The 23,216-nt window shown below is 37.3% G+C and overlaps 1 protein-coding gene across 1 annotated transcript in view; it reads right to left on the bottom strand.

Moving 5' to 3' along the window:
- Nucleotides 1-3,051: 3,051 nt before the first annotated feature.
- The window catches only part of MTPN (myotrophin), a 35,160-nt gene continuing 14,995 nt past the window's right edge, over nt 3,052-23,216 (bottom strand). The window contains exons 2-4 of the mRNA XM_042890448.1: nt 14,413-14,526; nt 13,131-13,214; nt 3,052-6,264 (exon numbers count right to left, since the gene is read on the bottom strand). Coding sequence (XP_042746382.1) covers nt 6,178-6,264; nt 13,131-13,214; nt 14,413-14,526 — 285 coding nt within the window. The 3' untranslated portion in view covers nt 3,052-6,177. The remainder of the gene's footprint in view (nt 6,265-13,130; nt 13,215-14,412; nt 14,527-23,216) is intronic.

The raw sequence follows: 23,216 nt of genomic DNA, 5'->3' as shown, positions 1-23,216 counted from the left end.
ACCAACAACAGCATGGAAACTGAAAGATTTCCTAGTACCCAGTAAAAGGAAAAAGCCTCCTCGAGTGACCCGGGCTCACTATGCCTGAGCCACCAGAGGAAAAAGAGTTAGCAATTGTGCAGTCACTTGGGTGACAGGGGATGCTGGCCCCCCTGTAACTAGGGCCCCCAGACAGGACTGGAGGCCCTGTGTTGATCTGACAATTTTTTGGTCCCAAAAGAACATACAAAGGTTTATGGCATTGCCAGCTCCAGCTGGCTCAATCATTGGTTCGTGCTGTGAAGGGATAGAATATAATGGTATATTATATATGGTATAATATACCATACAATGGTATATGTATATATACATATATACCATATATATATACGTAATATACCGTACAATGGTATAAATGGTAACTGTTGATATCACAGCCTGAACCACTGATTGAGCACCTGGGGAAAAGACTGGGTGAGCCCTGGGAGCACTTGCGTGACCAGAAGGGGTGCCACTGGGGAAGGATCTCCTGGAGATCCCTCCTTATTGAGGATTCCCCCTGCAAACCTGGAATCTTCTGATACAGGTGAATAAACTTCCACCCTTCTCTTATGGCACCTTCCTATAGTGCCAGTCCTTCTGTCATCACACCTCTGTTCTAATGCCTTTCTCATCATATTGATCTGTCCAATTATTACAAGTGCAAAGGTATGTCATTGAATTCCTCCTCCATGCGGAGAAAATGGCACCCACTCACATTCATGAATGAATCACAGAATCACAAGGTTGAAAACAACCTGTAAGATCATCTAGCCCAACTGTCTTCTCATTACCACTGCTACCACAAGCTACTAAAGCATATCTTGCAGCTCCTCATCCAGATGCCTCTTGAACACTGCCAGGGATGGTGACTCCACCACCTTCCTGGGCAGCCACTCCAGTGCCTGACCACTCTCTGAGAGAAAAAGTTTTCCCTCATGTATGCTTGCTGAATGTTTACAGAGACCAAACAATGGTGTCAGCACAGTAAGGTGCGGGTGGTGCACTTCAGCAGGGCAGCAGCAATGCAGAAGACAAGCCCTTTTCTTGACAGCCACGCATTTTTGCTGGTGCAGCATGCAGGCTCTTATTCATTGCTGGCCAGAATGCATAGTTAATGGTGGTGTCTACAATGAACTATTGTGTTTTGTAGCTGAGAACTTGCTTGCTCTAAATGTTACTGTCCTTTTTGTATCTGTTGTAGTTTTGATAAGAAAAAAAATAGAAGGCATAATTTCAGGTGCAACCTACATACTAAAATATAGCAAACACCCTTAGTAGGAGCAGCTTTAAGACATAGACACAAGATACCTGAAAGTTTAAAACATCTTTCCAGTAACAGTCAATACCTGCAAGTGTACATGTCAGTAGTAACACCTTCCAGTAAATACACCTAAAACACTAACATATTTCAGATGCTAATAAGCCGTTCTCTTTTCTTAATGATTCAAGAGGTTCATACTGGGACTTTTCTCTACAACTCTGTAGATACCTGAGCTATCCTATATCTATTAGGTCAGGAAGAGACAGACTACTTTGGAGGTCTCCACAGCAACATCACCAAGTGCAAGAGAAGACTCTTAAATTGTGTGCTTGCATTAGAATTCAGGTAATTTTAGCAGCAGGCTTTCTGTAGGTGTGTACAGAAGGAAGGTACTTGTGGAAAAAGGCCTGCAACGAGAGAAACAAACATTTAGGACACAAGAGAATGGACATGTGTGCACAGGTGCTTTCCAGAACCAATTTAAAGAGTGAAGAATCAAAAAAGTTCAGGACTTACCCTTTTTGAAAAAGGCTTTCCAGATTTTCCAATTAACATTAGATCACAAAAGCAAAATACAGTAGTTAAGTGGAACTTTTTCTAGTTTAAAATTAATAGAAACATTGTTTTGACTGCTAACACAAAGGAGAGAGAAGCATGACTCCTGGGAAAAGCAGCCATTCACTTAACAAGTGGGTTAATGCTATTTGGTTTTGAAGTCTTTTAAGTGCTTTTCAAATAATGAAGGTCCTTTATGTCTTACAGTTTATGGTATTACTTAGTGGAAAGCTGTTCCAAGATGCCCAATCATAACAAAACTATTTTGAGGAGAATATATTTCTCTCAAAACAGAAGCAATGAAATTATTCAGTTAGAAAAAAAATAAATTGCTTTTTCAGTTCAACTTCAGAAGGATGGGAGCTGAAAAATCATAGAATCAAAGAAACACAGAATGGCTTGGATAGGAAGGGACTTTAGGGATTAACTTGTTCCAGCCTCCTTAGATAAACATGAGGTTATGTTGACATGAACAGACAAAGTTGGTTAGCAATAACATTAGCAGGTATTTCATTCTACAGAAAAGCTCTCCATTAAAAACAAACAAAAAAAGATGGACACAGGAACCGATCTCTCTTTGCTTTCAATGCCGACTGAAAAGTTGTGCATATGGCATTAAGGTCCTGTTTCCAAAATTTAGCAGATTTCCTTAAAGATACTCTTCTCCAAATTTATACCATTTCCCAACTTTAATACAGTATCTTCCTATGTTTTTCTTCAGAAATCCATATTTTAAAACAAACAGTATCAAACTATTCAAGCAATGGGTTTTAAATCATTAGTGACAAAGTTCTAACTGGAAGCTCAAAGTGCACATGAATAATAAATACACATTTTAAGACAATTTTATTTAGATTTGAGCTGTGCTTTCTGTAAACAACTCATTTATTTGATAAAAACTGAGGTAGTTTATAGTCTTCCTAACATGCATCGGGAGTGACATCCTCCTACCCACAGAATAGCTCTTGGATCTGTTAATCATGATAAATTCTTCCATATTATGCATCATCGTTTAAAAATGAAAACTGTAGACTACCAGGCTACAGAATTAAAAGCTTTACATACTTAGATCTCATTTGAATTCTAAGTATCTCAATATTTCAATCACTCTAAATGCAAGTGAAAGGTTAGATGCCCTCCAGGCAATTAGAGTTGTAGCCAAAGAGATTAATAAAACACAGGAGCAAAAAGGGAAATAAAACTCCAGACATTCATACCGCACAATTCAAGTTTATTCCATTCATTCTTGCAACACAAACTTAAAAATACAGTATTGTTTTGCATTCTGATGTCTATGAACCATGATAATGAACCCAATTGTGTCAAAACAGGTAACAATGGTGAAAAGAGGAAGTCAAATATCAAAATGCACAAAGCACTACTTTTCTTCCATCACTGCGTAGAAAGATGTTTATCCATTTACAAAATATAATTAAGACAAGTTCATCTTGAAATTTTGCATGCAACACTGCAATTGCTTGACCTAGGACACTCCACTCTTATCAGCCTCTTCTGCTAATATTTCAATATTATATTTGAAGAGAAAATTTTATTCAGCTACCACATCATTTTTCCCCATTTGCTCCCCTTAACAACAAGGAGCAAAGGGCACAAAATTCAAACTACATTTTAGGTTATAACTTAGCACAAATTTCAAAGGTAAGTATTTAAGAACAGCAATCTTCCAAACACATGTGAATCCAGTCTGAGAATGTATTTAAATGCTGTTTAAAGAAAGTAAAATAATTTAGTTTGGTGTTTCCGTCTAGTTAGGACCTATACAAAGATACAGGCAGCCACCTATCAATTTTTTCCCACAGAATGTAGCTAACAAAAAGGGAATGAATGAACAAGCTCAGCTTCTAGAGAATTATAAATGTTTTTTTTATTTTATTTTACTTTTTAAAGTCCTGGACAAAACTGTCAATCACTTTTCACGTAATGCAAAAAGAAAAGGAAAAAAAGTATTTCTTCTTTACAGTCAAACAGTAAAAGCCATCTTTTAACTATCTGGAAAGGCAGCTTGGGTGTATACTACAGCCAGATTAACATTTGTTTCACTGAAGTTTGTTTGCATTTTTTCCCTCAAACGAATTAAGAAAAAATAAGGTGTTCACATAGCTATAGAAAAAGAGAGGCAAAATTACCTCAGTCAATCACCACAAGAGTTAGTACAAAGATGGTATTTCTTTACTATGATAACACTCAAGTGAGTTGAAGGGAAGGGCAGTAAAGAATACAGGGGAAAAAAAATACCAAAAACAGTATAGCCAGAGAATTTGACACTAAGTAACACAAAAGAACTTGAATAATCAAGTTTTTCCATGTAAAAATAGATTGCAGTTTTCTAGACTAGTACTTTAATAGCTAAGTATTGAATAGCATAACACGGAGGCAAATTTAATCCAAAATTGGTTTCTTTCATAGCTGAATAAAAAGTTAAACCTATATTTTGTGTCCACACTATCACAATGACATGACAATTAAGCACTGATCAGAGATGAGATTAAAGAGTTCTTTAAATAGTCACTGAAAGCACTGTTCACCAAACATGCTTTATCTTTTATCAGCAGCTCACCAATTTATTTTATCACTGACTTCCAGTCCTTCTGCTTTTCCTGCCATCCATATCCAAGAAGCCAAGAGTAATTGCACTGTACAGTTTATGGCCAGAGTTGATTGTTTTCTCCATTGCTTTTCTTATGGGATGTGTACATGCAAATCAGTTTCTGCTCTCATTTTACAATCTAAATGCAAGGCTTTTTATATCTGAGACATTCAATAATAATACGCAACATGATTCAAGTAAAACTAAGTCTCCATTAAATATTTACGAGTGGTAGTCACCAGCCTATTTATTTCTACATACCCTCTCAATTTCAACAGTGATATCAAAGTAATATCTGCTACTTTTAAGAATTCAGCATGAGATATTATATACATTGTCTTCTGTATTCTGTACGTTATCAGAAAATTTGAAATCTGTATTCCAAATAGAGGAAGATGTTTGAGTTCGTGGCATACGCTTTTGTTTAATAAAATCTGTTATTCAGACTTGGGTGAATCACCAGAGAAAATTCTCAAAATGAAAGCCACAATCTGACATTCCTGAGGTCTGTAAGATGTGACAGGAATCTCTACCACAATTTCTAAATATCTTCCATCACAGCTGTCCCAGTACTGTCATATTCAGTGGTAAAATAACTAAAAGACAATAGTTCATGTGGTGTGGTTCCAGTGGGAACTTTCAGAAAAAGGCCCATTCTTTAATAATGATATTTAACATTTCTTCAGCAAACTATGAAATACTAATTCAAATATATCCACAATTAATAGTTTTGCCTTCTCCAGTAAAAAGAGCAAGTTAAGTCTTTGACTTGTAAGTCTTTCTAACATCTCAACTTAGAGAGTTTACAAGTAACTCAAATGGTTACCAGAGAAGTTCAGCAACAGTATGCACCTGACATGAATGTCTAAGTAATTACTGTTCATTTTGCACAACTTGATTATCTTTGTGTACCAAACAGCTTGCTACTTTCAGAAACATCTGTAGATTTTATGCTGACATGGTAAGGAAATTCCATCATACAGTCCTTTTAAAAGTAAGTACAATTATATTTTTAACTCTCTCACACAGCTGTTTTAAGTCTCTATCCTGGAGTAGAACACACAAAGGGAAGAAAAACCTCAAATTCCTGCCTCCAGAAGTACATTAGCAGATATTCTCGAGTGTAATAACACTATACCTCAAGTCATCTTTCCTGGATTACTCAAGAGTCAGAAAAGCATTAGTGTGACATCCAATTAGTCAATAAAAAAAATCTGCTCCAATAACTAGTATCAAAAGTCCTCAAAACTGCAACACAAGCTTTAGTCAGAAGAAGAAAGCTACCCACAGAGAGAAAAGAGAAAACAACCCAGTCACCTACATTACTACACTTCAGATTATGGCAGACACTAATAGCATGGGACTACTGTCCTCTTCACAATTAGCTTCAAGTACATAGAACAGTACCTCCATCTAAGGGAATCTTTCAACAGAAACCTCAGTACTAACATAGGCAGTTTACAAGCCAAAAATTCAACATCATGGTCTTCTTCTGTTTTCACTAGAGACGGAAGAGATTGTGCACTGAAAAGAAGTCCTAGAGCAACACTGTTCATAATAGTTTTCAACCCTCTCCAAAACAACCTTTGATACAGGCCCCTAACTAGTCTGATTCATCACGAATTTCCCTCCCCCCAAAGTATTTAGCTGAAGAAGCTGGAAGATGCAAAGAGTGACAGACAGGCAGCAGTGTGAGGCCACAGGAGAGACATATAAGATAACAGTCCATCCGTCACTGAAGAAGAGTTTTGATTGCCTGGTTGTCAGTGGCTTCAAAGGCAGTTAGTCCATCTGGTCCTTTCACAGTCTTATCAGCACCCTGTAAAGACATGGAGAAGTAAGGTAAGCAGAAAGATTCCTGCCTGCATTCAATAGGAGAAAAATAATAAAGTTCAGGTCATGAGAACTTTAATTTTCAAAAGCACAGCACTGCCAGGAAGCAAATTTAATTACAAGTTCATAAAAGCAAAAGATTCCACAGTATTCTTTACTTCCCTGAAGTAAAAAAGGTATTAATCTCTTACATTATGTTCTTTTCCTGCGTGTGTGTGTGTGTATATACATATATATATGTATATATATGTACATATGTATATATGTATATACACACACACAAAACTGTTTGGCAGGACAATAACAACAAACAAGAATGTTTGCACTCTTATAATACCAAGTATCAAAACACGTTGCAGGGAGCACAGTAGTTACTAAGGTATATCTGCAGTTCAGGAAAAAAAAAAAAAAAAAAAAAAAGACAGTCAACACAGAGCTGTTACTAAACTGAAAACACTCTGGAACTGAAAAAACTCTGATGAAGCAAGACAGTAGAAGGCTTATTTACACAGCAAGGAGTGAACTTCCAGAATCAGGTTCCAGATGAATTTATGGAGGCAAATGGCAGCTGGTTGAAAAAGGATGTGGATAAATTCCAGGACAATAAACTTCTGAACACATTCTAATGTGAGTAGACTTGCAAACTTCTATATAGATGTAAGCCTCTAAAATCCCTAATGCAGCAGAGGAATAAATGAGTCAAAGTAGTAAAATCTACAGTTTTTCTCCAAAGACATACATTCTGCCATTCTCAGAGGAAAAAGGTGATAAATAAAAAAACCCACTAAATTAGGTAATGTTTTTAGCAGTAAGCAGAGATCAAGTTGCTAGATATGAGACAAAAACATTAGAGACCTTCTTTAGAAGCATTCAAACTGATATTGTCCATTGTAATGATGCTGGCTTCTTCTGCAGTACACTGAAGAAAAAAACCTTTTCACATAGAAAACTCAAGTGCAAAATGTGCATGAAGAACACAGAACAATTTGAATTTTATTTGTAATGCAGAAAAACTTAAGTATTTCTGCTATCCCTGCAAAAATTAAAAACAAACTGAAGTGACTGAAGTTACTTCCCTAGCTAACAGTACTCATTGTTATTTTGTTCTGTAGAAGGCTTTTACCTTTCCCTTGTAATGTGAGCTCAACACACATCTGGTATTCGAGACAATTCATTTCCATATTTGTCAAAAGCTACTGAATTCATTTCCTCCCTAAAAGTAGAATATCTTCAAACAGTATGTTACTTAACATTAGTAATAGTGAAAAGGCAGAAGTGAAAGAACCCAACATGAGATATGACAGTTCTGCCCTTCTTTAAAAAGCACCGTATGCTGCAAACCACTTCATTGTTTAAAATGACTACAGATATTTTAAAGTCTCTCAGTCCTGGAAGAAATACTGTAAAATTGATAAAAATAATGACTGTTAAGGCAGTAGTGAGACAGGAGGCTCTATCTTTGAACTTTAAATGGAAAGTGCTCTTTAGACTAAAGCTAACTATATTCACACTGTTTTCTTCTAATATACCATAATACATTTTCAGCAAACTGCAACCAGCATTTTGTTTTAAACAATGCAAGTCAAACTGTTTACAAAAAATAACTACATCTAGGTTATATCTGATTTCATACACAAAAAAATGTCTGAACTTGATTATCACCATCAACTATGGCAACATGTGAAGCCACAGTTTAAGGTAACTCAATCATAAAATCATAACTTGCTTTTGCAGTGTTTCACGAATAGAAGAAAATACTGCACAAATAAAACACAGGGAGTTAAATACATGCAACCAACACAGTAAGTAAAAACTTGAAGAAAAAAAAAAAACAGCTGTAATAAACATTGCTTCAACTTGTTGGAGTACTCATTTGTAATCACTAATATTAAATAATATTTCAAATACTTTCTATACAACCTAGTAGGAAATTCCATCGAATGATTCTTCTTCTTCATAGCGCTTCACTGTTTTTGATGAATATTCTTACCTTCCATGGTCAAATCAAATGTTACAGGGTTAATCTGCCTTTCACAGAACACCACTATTTGAATGCTTGCAGAGAACCTAAGTAATTTTGAGCTAAATGCTTTGATTTACACAAATCTGTGTATTTAACTGTTATTATCCTTCCAAAGACAGAAATTTGAATTTTTATTCTTCAGTAATCCTGCAATTTCTGAAGTCACCGTATCTATAGGGTTTACACTGCAATGTCCTGTTAATGGGAGAGTTGCAGAGGTACAGTGCCAAACAACTGACCCATGTCAGATCATAGGCAGCTACGGATGGCTCCAAAAGAGATCCACTGCTGCCAGAGTTGAGCCACAAGCAATGCTGGGTGTGCCTCTGGGACAGCAGATGGAAGAAAGAAACTGCTGCATGACAGTGACTGGGAGAGAGGAGTGAGAGAAACAGCCTTTCAGTCAGCAAGGTCAGTACAGAAGTAGGATAGGAAGTGTTCCAGGTGCACAGCAGAAGTTCCTGCAGCCCAGGAGAGGCCCATAAAGGAATAGGCTATCCTTTGCAGCGTACAGGCACCACATGCAGCCATGGAGAGGGTCCACAGTGCAGCAGAGGACATGGCCTGAAGGAACCACAGGTCATGGAGAGCCCCCACAGTGAAACAAAAGATCTAGAGGAGCTTCCACCCACGGGGACCTATGCTGGAACACTTCCTGAAGGATAGGTCCAGCAGCACAGAGCAGCACTGGTACAGTGCTTGGAAAGCTGCAACCTGTGGAAAGCCCATGTAGAATCAGTTTGAGAAGGACAGAATCCTGTGGGAGGGACCTCATGTGGAGCGGGGGCAGAGAGTTATCATGAAAGAGCTGTAGAGACAGTGTAATGGATTGACTGTAGCCTTCATCGTCTGTGCCCTTGTGAGGAAGAGGGTAGAAAAGTGTGGATGGTGGGTCCAGATGTTCTTAGTTTGCTTTCTGTTCTCACTTCTCTTGTCTGTTACCAATACACAATAAAAAGCATTCATCTTCCTCCTGCCAAGTCTTTTTTGCCCACGACAATCATTTGTGAGCAATCTCCCACTTCTAATATGAACCAATTACTTTTTCTTCCCCCATCTTATTTTCACCCCCTGTCTTCTCAGGAAGCAGAGTGAAGTGGCACAGTGGAGCTTGGCTACGTACTGGTGTGAAACTATCACAAGGTATTATAATATGGACAAGATTAAGGAAGGAACTCTACCTTGGAGTTTTCACAGTGTTCAAATTTTAGTATGTAGCCCAATGCCACAGGACCTGCAGGTAGTTTGGAAAATGTTAGCTATGTCATTATTTGAAGTTGTGGTTGACACAAAACATGATTTAATGCATTCAGAAGAAGAAAGAAGGAAGAGGAAGGAAGTAAGGCCTAGGAAATTTAAATTCATATAAAAGTAATCAGTTCCATTTCCCTGAAAATGCATTAGAAGAGAGGTAGCATAACATGGTATACACTGTTCTAGCAAGCATAATATTCTAGACTTCATTATCCCTATCAGTGAAATTCCTTCTCACTGAGCGTGCAGCAATAGCTATTTTTTCAATAATATTTCATTTCTCACCTCCTCAAAGTCTCATTCTGCCTATAATTATAGCTGAATATTATTTTCTACACAAAGGTCAAAACCTTGTTATTAAACAAAATCATTGTGCATTTGGATTGTTACTGCCCCCTATTTCTTCATAGAGATTTTCAGTAGTTAGTGAAAATATTTTCCCAATAGATATTCAAGAATAATCATGAAGTGTGGCAAGGGAGAAAATGAAACCACTTGTGCTTTTGGAAGTGAAGGTAAAAGGCAAACGAGGACATAAAACATACTGAAGAGCCAGCTAGAGAGATCACAGCTTAATTGTCACATCTGTTCCTTTTTTCTTATTCTCAAGTTTCATCTGAAACTCATCCATCCTCTACAAAAAAAAAAACACAAACATTTCCACAACAGAGGCAACAAAGTAAGCAAGCAGTACATAGCAACAAGCAAGTATCTGCCCTTTACAAGAGAGCAACACAGACACTAGGTTAGCTGTAAAACAGACAAACTGAATTCTAATTGTACACCTACAAAAACTGTGAATAAACCCAAGAGACAGCTCTCTGGAACAGGTATGTCACAGTGCAAGAGCACTGGTAACAACAAAAGTGAAAGTAAAATAAGTTCTGTTCTGTGTTGAGTCGGCATCAGTGTTTCTCCAATTCCAGTAACTAACACAAGGAACTAAATTTACAATATAACTTAAATTTGAAGACCTCAATTGGCAGGACTCTGGCTACAGAAAAATAACTTGCAGTAGGGACGAGTGACAGGTACTGTCATTGTCAGTGATATACATATGCCATACAATGCCAGGGCTGTTGCAAGGAAGCAGCTAAAACATGCAGGGAATAGCATTAAATGACTGAACAGAATCCCGTTTTCCTGGCATTGGCTTCGCTGTAACGTGGGACTGCATCGTGGATACCAGTATTAAGAGTAACAAAGCACATCAACATAGAAACGGTAAGAAATATGAATGATAAAGGCATTCCTTTATATTATTGACATTGATGCACTAGTAAAGATTTATATCACACTTGTTCTTTAAATTAACCCAAAACTTACCCTCAAGGCCTGTATTTCCCATTCCAGTACAAGATACAATCAAACAGAGCCAGAGGCCCTGGAATGTGTCCAGAGAAGGACAACAAAACTGGTGAGGGGTCTGGAGCACAAGTCTTATGAGGAGCAGCTGAGCGAGCTGGGATTGTTCAGTCTGGAGAAGAGGAGGCTCAGGGGAGACCTCATTGCACTCTACAACTTCCTGAAGGGAGGTTGTGATGAAAAAGGGTCTGGCCTCTTCTCCCAGGCTAATAGTAGGACCCAAGGAAATGGCCAGAAGTTGTACCAGAGGAAGTTTAGGTTGGACATTAGGAGAAACTTCTTCCCTCAGAAAGTGGTCAGGCACTGGAATGGCTGCCCAGGGAGGTGGTGGAGTCGCCGTCCCTGGCAGTGTTCAAGAGGTGCCTGGATGAGGAGCTACGAGAGATGGTTTAGTAGCTTGTGGTACTAATAGGAATGGGAGGGTGGTTGGACTAGATGATCTTGCAGGTCGTTTCCAACCTTGTGATTCTATGATTCCATGATTCTAAAAAGCAGCCATGTTTGAACATTAGTTATTAATTGATTAACGTTTAAAAAGAAGAGGTCAGTAATATACTGTATCTGCTAACTCCATACAAATAATTTAAATTTTATGAGTTGAAAACCTGCACCTCTGGAAGTTCTCTCATAATATGTTCCCTCAAATAGCATTCAGTACATTTGAACAGCATTCTGAGTGTTAGGCAGAAAAGCAACTTCTAGTAATTCAATTCATTAGCAGTTCACTGCTTGGAGTAACTGTACTAAATGTTTGTAAAAGTATAACAAGCTGTATGATGGAAATCATGTAAAAGAAATAGGTAGAAATAAAACATTTGACCACTGGAATCCGAGACAGAGAATATTTAGTAGCTTTGAATTGCATTCTTTCCAGTTTGAAGAACAAGGTATTTACACAGAACATGCACTGTCCTTTAAGATATTAAGATCCTTCTGGTTATGGATCATGTGGGGACTTTATTGCAAAGGACTACTTGGGAAGGAAGCCTTCACTACAGAAGAGAATATGAAGCCATCTAAGCTAAGCAGTAAGACTAACATCATGAGACAAGGTAACAAAACAATATGAAAATTTACTAGTCTGCTTCTGCAAACTAAGTTTCCAGAAATGAGGCTTGTATCAAAAATGCTGTTGAATCAGACAAGAAGACATGAGGACAAGATCTGTACTTACATGCCTCAGCTCTGAATACAGCAGTTGCTCAGAAGGAAAAAAAAAATGTCTGTTCCCTTAAATGTTTAGGTGATATACCTTGTTCAGCAAATTAAACACAGTTTCACGAATGCCATAATACTGAAAAATACTGAAAATACTCAAAAGTGTTAGAACTGCAATCAAGTTATAATGCATATACAGAAAAAAAGGTTTTTAAGTTTCTTTAATCTGAATTCATAGATCAGTCCTCACAACAAATTTGACTTCTAAAATAAAAGTCACAGCATTTATTTACAGAAAGATAAATTAACATTAGACAGAGTTAGAGATAAAAAAAGATGACCTGCACATAGCATCAGGGCAGTTAAGAGGAACCGTTTTACCACAGAAGATGACGTTATGCATAAGAAAGAATCTATAATCCTTTGGTTGATTGACTCAGGTTTGTTCACATACTGAAAACACAATTTAAACCTCTTGTTTTCAAAGGAAGTGAGGCATAACAAGAAGGAAAATGTATGAACAGAGACAAAACATTTCTACAATTAACTACTGCTTTGTAAAGTAGATCACCTTTCTAACATGAATCAAAAGGAGACTAGAAATAGATTAAGACTACTCTGTTCTGGATTAAATTTACAAGCTCTACAGCAGAAAGAATTTGCTGCTTTCCTACTTTTACTTTTCCAACCCAGATAGGTTTCCATCCACCTGGCAGAAACAGAGGGAAAACACTCCTCTGCACAACTTATTTGGAGACTCCATCATGAGACACCTAAGCAGCTGCCAGAGCTAAATCTCACCCATCTTCTGAACAAATACACTTGTATTCTTGCCTGATGTGCTCTCAGCTCTCTCTCTCTTAACTTCCCAGCTAGAGCTCACAGTATTTTTAGTGGTTGCTATCCCTCTTGCTGCACTGCAAAAGTCTCAGTAACATAAACAGCATCTGTTTGATGCTCTGAACCTAGCCGAAGCAGTGTAATCTTACTGAATAGAAATCATAGTAACATACTTGCTAGTTGGTAACTTTTTCTAAACATTTGTATCTCACCTTTGACAGAAGCAATTTCACACAGGAAACATGGCCCTCATAGACTGCTGATAGGAGTGGTGTAATATTGTGTTTGTCTGGAGCCTGTAAATTGAGACACAGTTATTTGAAGAACTATTTCACACAGCATTAAAAGGTTTTGCTTAATTTTGTAGTTTTATCCTGCCAACAGTAAAATGAAGATTTAAAATTATTTTCCAGAAATACATTCCTTGAGAAATTTTTACTCCTTTTTTTAAAAACAAAAGTCATGGCAAAGTCATGGCATAAAAGCAGTTAGGGAACAGATTTTTCCTCCTTAAGTCTGCTTAGTATCAAAGAGTTCACATTCATATTTGGTGGTGTCTTTTTTTTGTTTTGTTTTGTTTTTTTCCAAATGACAGAAATTGCAATATTTCATATGAGAAGTTTTGTCAGTTTAAAAACAGTACCCTCAATTCTCCCATTTCTCAGACAATCTAGTTTCAGAAAGCTGCTTTGGCCTGAAATGTTCTCCAGGCATTCAGCTCTCTAAACTATGGTCCTGGAAAGGATAAGAAAAGGATCAAATGAAACGTCCTTATTTTGTCCTCCATTTTATGCTGAACTAGGAGTACTCCCAAGAAAATTCTTGTCTTTCCAGGCAACCAAAAAAAGTTTGAGACATTCTGTAGATGTTTCAAATGTACATTATTTTCATATGATATACATTAGATAGATGTACATTAATTTTCATATAGGTGTTCTAAAGCATAGGATTTGAAAAGTATGGTTAAAATATTTAGAAATTTCATGTAAGGGAGGACTATATCATTTTGAAGAGCCGTACAGCTCACACAAATCTTTTAATGACACAAAACTGTGCAGGTGAAGCCACAGCAAAGCTCCCCAAAGAATGTCTCAAAAACAGATCAAGAAAATATGAAGAGAGAAGTACACCAATTTAAACAGAGTTGGTTCTGTCCTGGTCAAGGATGTATTATAATGTTGGAAGAGACTCCAGAAGACAAATTCATTAAGTATTCAATATCTTCATTTAGATGCAATTGTACTATCTTTCTAATAACTGTCAAATTAAAATTAATTTTTATAGACAGTTTTCCCTATGAGTGTCCAAAAGTGTTAGAACATTTATTAAATGCAATTTTAAGCTTCTAAACTTTAGGAGACCACTTCTCAAACACTCTTACATGTACCAAGTTGCTTGTTTCATCTAACTCTTCCAGTAATCAATTAAGCATTTATCTCTTACATGAGGGAAAAAAAAACCAACATAGATGATTATAAATTTTGATGTACATACATTAATATCAGCTCCTTTCAATAGCAGAAATTCCAGTATCTCAAGCTGACCACAGTCTGCTGCATAGTGAAGAGGCTTTCTCCCACCTTCAAGTGTCCGGTTGACATCTTCACCCTTGAATGTAAACAACAATTTGTAAGTGAAATTAAGTGTTATTACACCAAAAAAGGGCTAGAAAAAGAAATCCAACAATACAAGAGTGTTCCATCCAAAAATTTAAGGCCATCGCCTAGCAAAAGCAAAAATTAAGTTGCTTGATTTCCTTTCCTTCTTCATTTGCACATATAAGACTGACAGCTTCAGCTCCTTCTTCCACACTGCATCACAGGTTAGTGAGTGCCCAAAGGCACTATGCAATTTGACAAAAAAAAAAAAAAAAAAAAAAAAAAAAAAAGAGTATGGACGAAATGCTCATGTTTATTTGCTTTGCTTCTCCTACCCCTAATTGGGATCTTAATTGTCTGGCTACTTAAGTTACTAACTCACTTTCCCTGCTTTTCACCCATTGAGGTTCTGCACACAGATAAGTCACACACATAAAACTAAGCATCACATCTACTAGCAAGTGAGCACAGACCATCCATAATCCAAAACCCAATTGTAATGCTGCAATGGGATGGAAAGAACCACAATAATAGTGGGGCAGCAAAGTCTTTGGCTACAGCAAATAAGAATGAGCCCAAATGCAGCAGCTGTAGACACAGGAATGAAGGAAAAGGCCTCGGGTAAGCAGGAATCTCCAGCAAGATACCCTTGCCTCCACTGCCAACACTTAAATAAGGTCTGTGAAGGGGCAGATTCTGCCTCCACCCCTCCTGGTCTCTGAGCACTGCATGCACCTCAGCTCCCCTGAGCTGGCCCTGCCTTCCACCAGGTGCTCAATCACTGGTTCAGGCCACAACTTAGCATTTCCACTACACCAATTAAGAAACTTTCCATCCTATAAGTAGCATTGCATCTTCCAATTCCATAATATTAAACAGAGGTCTGAAGACAGCCAACCAACTCGGGACAAAGGAAGTTACATTCTAACGCCACTCATACTTGTGGCGTGAGACATCTCTTAAGGCCTAAGAGAAATTTAATTTACTGAGTGCCTAATCAGCTTTGTTTCTTCACCTTGAGTTGTGCAACTAAGGATAAACTGATTTGCTGCACTCCAGTGACAAGGAGTTACTAAATACCAAATACTGGCAGGCTACACGGTAAGTAACTTCTTGGTCATCTGTGCAAGTGAGCTTAGTATTTTAGGTTGCAGCTAAATTTAGCACCTTACCTCAAGTTTTCTGCCTCCACAGAAAAACAATCAAAGAATTTCAGCTGCAGCACAAACTAGCAGTTCTCTGTAGAACTTCTGAAATACTCTCACTATTGTTCCAAATTTCTTCAAGTTCAAAGAATAGAGTGAACTGCATCTTCCAGACAGCAGCTCTCTTCTGAAAGTAGAAGGGCAAGCTGTCAGAAAGAAATCTTCTTCTGTATTTGATACGCTATATTGTCACAGTTCTATACTGGAGGCTAGGCAATTCCCTTCTCCTTTCTGATAGTATAATTGACTCTTTCCATAATAAGCTCCCCTAAAAGTCAAAGCAAATGTTTAACTTCCAGCGTTTAACTAGAATACTGCATGTTTTCTGGTCTCAGAAATCAGGACTTTGTTCTTACACTACTGAAATGTTCGGCTTCAAAGCAGTTAGATGAAAAGACCTACAGGTTTTTACCAACCAACAGATTCTAAAGAATGTTGGACATCAGAAAAAAAGTTTTACTATTATGTATGCTCTTCAGAACAGCAATGTGTTGTACCTCTAACAGTCCACCAGAGCTTCAGCTACGGATACGCAACACTGTACAGTACTATGTGAAATCCCAGTAAGACCAATTCCAACTCTGTGACAAATTACTTGCTAAATAGTGTTATCAGCTCCACAAGTCTTGTGACACAACTCCTCCCTTGCCTTGCTAAACTGCAGGACAAATTACTGGCAAGGGAATGTTAACAACTGTGTTCCAATAAATAAAAAAAGAAATCATTCAGATCACAATACACTAACAGTACACAAAGAGTCACATCAGTCTGAAAGGCACATAAGCTAAGTGTGCTGCTTCCTTAGCTAGTAAATTAAACTTCACTCACTCTTATTTGCATCTCACCACTTCCTGTCAATTTTAAAACAACTGGCATTTGAATAGCACAGGATGTTTGCAGATACTCCTAAAACACCTGTAACATCTGTCACATACAAAGACAGTAAATATGGGGATAAGGGAGAAGCACAAACAAGCGCTAACTCTGGAGACAATACAAAGTAAAGCAACAAAGTTCACGCTCAAGAGAATTCTTTGTACTATAGAGTCATGTTTCAATTACGACAGTTCAAAGCTCATCTTTAAGCAGATGAATATTTGGCTTCTTGACTTAGACTAAAGTATATTTTTCTTCTGAAATAATATACAATAGATCCTTCTGATTTCTCCTACACTAGTTACATGAAAAAAATTCTGCTGGACAACAAACTTCAATGTCATCCAAGCAGCAAGTTTCCTAAGTTGTCCTTACAGATGATTAAAGCTTGTTTACAGAGGTGAGTACCTAACAGACACTGTAAAGATGTCCCAAAATGCAACCACATAGATTTCAATAATAGCACTGAAGAAGTTTATCAGCAGCACTCAAACCCAAACTGTAGCACTAAAATATTTTAGCTGGAATCAACAGAACCAAGATACATTCTAATAATATATATATATATATGATGCAAATTGGTAGTTCATTGGTATCAAAGACAGCTGCAAGAGGCTTCTTCCTTGGCTTACACAGTGTTGTAGACCACATCAAACATTCTAGATGAGGTTGTCAAAGATCATCTAAACAAGATGCCATTCTCCATTAAACGTAAGACCGTGGGTGTTGATTTTTGTCTTCAATGAATACACAATCAAAGTTGGATTTTCTCGTTTTTCCATTTGAAGCAACTGTTCAGCTATCAGGTAGAGATGCTGAGTTACATGGGCAAGTGGGTTCTCAGTTTTGAAAGACTGGTCAGAAATGACAGATCACATTTTGCATAGCAAGCATTTTGTGTATGTAGTATTATCCAATAAGGAGTAAATACGCACTAGAGAAGTCAACTTCCTAGAATCGAGTTGCAAACTCACATTTGTGCAAATGCTAGTACAAAGCTGGGAAATGAATCTGCCTTTGCAAACAGTAACCATCACCTATTTTAATGACTTTCTAGAATGCACTGAGTTCACTTAGTTAGAATTGAGGCTAACTCTGGCATAAACTAATGCCCTCTGTTGATCAGAGACCTAGGTCACAATCTACTTAGTAATATTAAAAACCAGTTCAATGCATGAAACATGAGAACCAGCAGTTAGCAGGTATCTGTTTTAATCCTCTCTATTAACATTTGATTACAGGTAAAGAAAAGCCTCTCTCTGAATCTCCAATTACTAAACAAGAAAGGATGTAAGATGTGTACACCACAGTCATCTCATGTTCTACTTAGAAAACTCACATGCATGAAGAATAGTAGATGATTCATTTAGAAGGACTTTAAGTAACAGCTTTAGTTGAAAACTGGCTATCAACACTCAATGAAAAAGGAAAACAAAAACTTGAAGCTTGACTCTAAACACTTCATAAGTTCTCCATGCTTTTTAAATAACTAATAGTACGGTTCATCATAAAGGTCTCTGAAAGCAATTACCACATTCATTTCCCACAGTGGAAGCAATTAAATCCATAAAGAGACCTGTCCCAACTAATTTCTTAAGCAAGTACTGTCAAAATTACCAACTCTTTATTCTTCCACTAACCTCCGTACAAGAGCTTGCAGTGAAATAAGCTTAATTTGATACCTCAGCTTTGTCCAATGTTTTGAATAACATCAAATAGATAGTTAGAAGAAAACAGAGCAATCTTAGAAAAAGTAATGTCAGAAGGAATCATGAGAGATCATCTAGTACAACCTCCTGCCCAAAACAGAGCTATCCTTGAAGTTCAATCAAGGCTTTGTCCATTTCAGTACTGAAGAAAACCTCACAGAGCCCTCTGTACAACACCTTTTACTTCACTATGGCAATGGTTATTTTCACACTTGTGTCCATTCAGTTTCCTTTGTTGAAACTAGTGATCTCTGCAACTTGTCTCGCAGCTGAGCATCTCTGAATAAGTCCAGTTCCGTTTTCTCTATATGTCTGTATTTAATACCAGAAAGCTGCTGTTAATCTCCTTTCTAATGTTTCTACTTCAAATTGAAGAAACATTGTCCTTATGTATCATACGATCTGATCCTCCTTTCAACATCAATGTGGTCCCCCTCTGACCTCACTCCAGTTTACATCTCTTACAACACAGAACACCAAGCTGTACACACCACTCCTGGTATGGGCTCAGAGGTGCTGACAAATAGTCACTTCTCTCAAACTTACTGGACTCTTCTCTCAAACCACTGGACTTCTTTGGTTGTTGAAGGCCAGCTGCACATCCTGCAAAGTCATGCTATTTGTGTCCACTGCATTTATCTTTGCTACAATTTGAGGTTCTATCAACATATTTTTGAAGTCCCACTGAGCAGCAGTTCTACCTTCCATGTTATAAACCAATTCCCATCAGCCTAATGACATCTGCTAATCTGATAAAGGTATATCTCATTCCACTATTTCAGCAACTGATTAGCATATTATATAGTAACAGCCCCAAGATACAGCCCCTCACTTCCCCCCTACGGCGGTGGGGCCCCCCCGCCGAAAAAAAAAAGAAAAAAGAAAAGAAAAGTAAATAATCACTGATTCAGAGTGACATAACTATTTGGGTCTTCAGTAGGTCTCAATCTGATCTCCTGATTCAAGCAAGGTCCACACTGAATTAAAATTAGGCTGCTCAGAAATGTATCTAGTCCGGCCCTGAAACTTCTAACAGTGTTGTTCAGAATCCCTATCCCAGTACTTAATTATATATAATGGAATTTTATTGTATCCAAATGATTTCTTCCCTCCCTTTCCTGCATTTCCTTTACAATTAAAAACAAAACAGAAAACAGAATCACAGAAAGCAATTGGGTTATCAGGTATGTTTTGCTCTTGTTAATCTGCACTGGCTGTTACTAATCACTCTTATGGATCTGGAAAAATCTTCTAGGATTGTTGCACAGTCATTCTGAGGACTGCCTTGAGGCTGAGCAGCCTACTGCTTTGAACTTCTCTTCTTGCCCTACTGGAAGATGAGTATGACATGGTTGTTTTGTTGTTTGTTTGTTTTTCAGCCACTGGAAACTGTTACTACTTGACACAGTTCAAACTAGAAAGATGATAAAAAGCAGCTTTATAACCAGTACTCCTGGTTGCACACCACCAGTTACACAGATTTATGCAAACCTAGTTTAAGAGATTCCTAACTCACTAACCACAATGAAGATCACTTCTAGCCCACACTCTGAGCTGGGCACATGAACCTACAAGACCTGACAGCAGAACTTACAAGAAATGAGGTCAACACTGCATGGATTCTCCAGGTTTTTTACTGTTTTTTTATTTTTATTTTTTATACCTTTCATCACTAGGTCATTTGCAGGCCAACATATTCCTTGCTCTACCTTTTTTTGTCAATAAAACTACACAAAAGCCCCCACTGTCTCATACCCTTTTCCAGTTAAACTAAAGCAAAGCCTTGGCTTTCCCAGTTCATCTGTGTCAGGGAAAGCTTCTACATTCTTTCCATCTAAGCTCAATTAACTTTGTATTGGTTTTCCCTGTGTAATAGTTACAATACCAATAGTTACAATACCACTACTCCTAGCCACAGTTTGATCCTTCCTATCCTTACATGAATGACAGGGCTGAATGAATTCAGGGAAGCAGCTAACAAGTCAGAGAATTCACTTGATCACTTCACCCTTCCAAACGAATGTTCCTTCATCTGATTCACCGCTTGGCACTCAAACACACCAGAAATAAGTAGCCGGGATTTACACTACAGTTCCACCACAGGAATAGAAACTGAAACTGGTGACCTCATTAAATCCTATTGCATAGGTTAACTGTTTTAGTAGAGCAATATCTGTAATGCTGATGGCATTAAAATGCTCTTTCAGATTTAGAAACAAATCTATATCCCCATCTGTACTTATCCTATCATGCAGAAATAACTGTTTCCCTACTTCACACATTTTTTCCTTAAAATTTAATTAAGAAAACCAGTTTCCATACACTCAGATGTCCTTATAATGCAGGAAAGCATTCTCTAGGAGCTTCATTACAGACTAATGAAGTCTCCATTACCTTGGGAAAAAATGGACTCTCTGTCCAGTCTGTTTCATTACCCCAATATCTTAGCATAAAAAGGGTTATAAGATAACAAGAATATCAGATAATTACATTTAGATAAAGCAGTAACTTCATTGGTGTCATTTGAACAATAAAGAGTGAGAAATCATCTTTCTGTAAAGAAAAGTTTAAATCCTAAGGATGAAATATTTGGGAAGATCATATTGCATCTCCAGAATACTGTTTCCAATCAGTTGACAGTTTACTGTCTTTCCCACAGGCCTTTGTCCACACTAGCTAAATTTGTTTTTAATGTTCAACAAAAAAAAATGAACTGAGATACGGTTTACCAGAAACATTTCAAATCAATTTCACTGAACGGATCTGTAGCAAAAGAGAATATTACTCATGTGAAAATGGCAGCATCTCAGGTTCTCAACGTTCACATTCCCTGGGTGTAAGAACAGTAGGCAAATAGTTGAGGACAAAAGAGAAAAAGTTGGGTAGTCCATACTTTGTTTCTTTGCCACATGATGGTGTATGGCCTTCATATCTGAAGGACAGCTTGGAACATTCCTTTATGCAATGTTAGCAACATTCTGCACTTTACAAGTGTGTGGTGTTGACAAAAAATTTCTCCAGAAATTCTATGCTTAAAACAAAACAAAACAAAACAAAACAACCACATTTGAAAACAAACAGGTGAATTTCCAAACAGCATCTGCTTTTTGTGTTTTCCATGTGATGCCTTTTAAATAGAATTTCTTTTAGATAGCTATGTAAACTCTGACACACCCAATAATGATGGAGGTGATCTTCTCCACCTGGAATGTAAAAATATTTCTTATATTTTGATCTGAGAAGTCTTCTAATTAATAATACCTTGGTCAGGTGTGCCAATTTCATTTTAACCTCATAAAATGAAACCAGTACAACTAAGCTGTAACTTACGCTACTGAATAAAATCTAAAGACTGATTTTGCCATAAAATAACCTACACTGGTATTCACTGAATGAAAATTCTTTCCTTACAACCCAAGCCACATCTAAACCACTGCCTGAAGAGTAAGCTTTGTGTTTTTAAGTGGAATACAGATAACATGAGCTTTGAAAGCATGTGAGAGTGACAGTTCCTTGAAGGGAAAGCAAATCTGTACAAAACTGAGCTGGAGAAGAAAAAAAGCAAAACAATAAAACCAATATATACTCAAATAGGGTTTAGCTGACAACCTTGCTTTCTTGCAATGAGAGGTGTGGGAGAGAACTGCTCCGTATTAATCGTTTGTCATTTCTCCCTTTTTTCCCCATGAAAGTTTCAGTCAGTCCACATCCCTTCATTCATTTCCCAGTATAATTTCTTTGGGATTCATTCACATAGGTAAATGCTACTTTAAAAAAAAGTAATAAAAAAAATCCCCCTCCCAAGTATACTCCAAAAATAAAAATATCTAAGTTATCATCATAATTCTATTTATATTCTGAAAATAGCTGTATTTCAAGAATTTGTCAAAATTCAGTTTAGCTCATGTTTCAGCTGCATGCTCATAGCCTTTCCAACTGTTTATGGTGTCACTTCTCAGTTGTGGCTCATTTAACACAGAAGTTCTCTTTCTAGCACTGCCCCTTGATTGAAAACAACTTTAAGGACAATAATGAAAAAACAACTGAAGGAAAAAAAACCTGTTTCCTACATACTTTTATTCTTCAGTCATCCTACAATTTCTGAAGTCACTGTGAGTTTAACAATAATTATAAGTAAAAACTTCTGCCCTTTTTCTACTTGCTCAAACAGGAAAAACATAAGATGCTATACCAATCCACGGGTCAGAAATACTTGAACTAGCGAGAGGAAATACAAACACTACACTTCCTGAGATGTGACTAATAATCTAAAAATATAACAACAGTTCAATACTACACGCCTGTGAGTTTACTGACTCACTGAATCACAGACTCATTGAATCACAGACTATTTAAGGCTGAAAGGCAACTCTGGAGGTTATCTAGTCCAACACCTCAAAATCAGTCCCATTAGATCAGGTTCCTCAGGATACAGAGCAGCTGAGACTCGTGCTTCTATGAGGACTGAGGATTCCACAAACTCTAAGCAGTCTTTCTCAGTCCTAAATCACAGTTCAGACATATAAGGGGAAAAGTAATTAAATTTTTCATATTCCAGTTGGAATGGTTGTTTCTTGCATTTTTATTGTGCACCTGTAAGCAACTTCTTTTGTATCCTGTTCTTACTACAGAAGACAATTAGACCTTCTCACACAGTCTCGCCTCTGGACACATTCCAGTACATCAACACCTTAGTTGAACTAGTAAGAACCAGACAAAGTACTCAGATGCAGACTTAGAAATGCTTGGGAGAAGAGAACAATTTCCCTCATATGCTGGCTGCTTGCCTTCTAATGAAGGCTAGCATGCTGCTCACCTTCAACAAAAGAAAATAGTGCAAACTCGTCTGCAGCTTGATATCCACCAGGACCCTGAAGTTCTTTTCTGAAAAGCTCCTACCTAACTAATTA

This window comes from Lagopus leucura, unplaced genomic scaffold (assembly GCF_019238085.1).
Source record: "Lagopus leucura isolate 7727_CA_CO unplaced genomic scaffold, USGS_WTPT01 Super-Scaffold_100159, whole genome shotgun sequence".
Taxonomy (NCBI): Eukaryota; Metazoa; Chordata; class Aves; order Galliformes; family Phasianidae; genus Lagopus; species Lagopus leucura.
The sequence above is the reverse complement of the archived record's forward strand: the minus strand, read 5'-3'. Positions and strand labels throughout refer to the sequence as shown.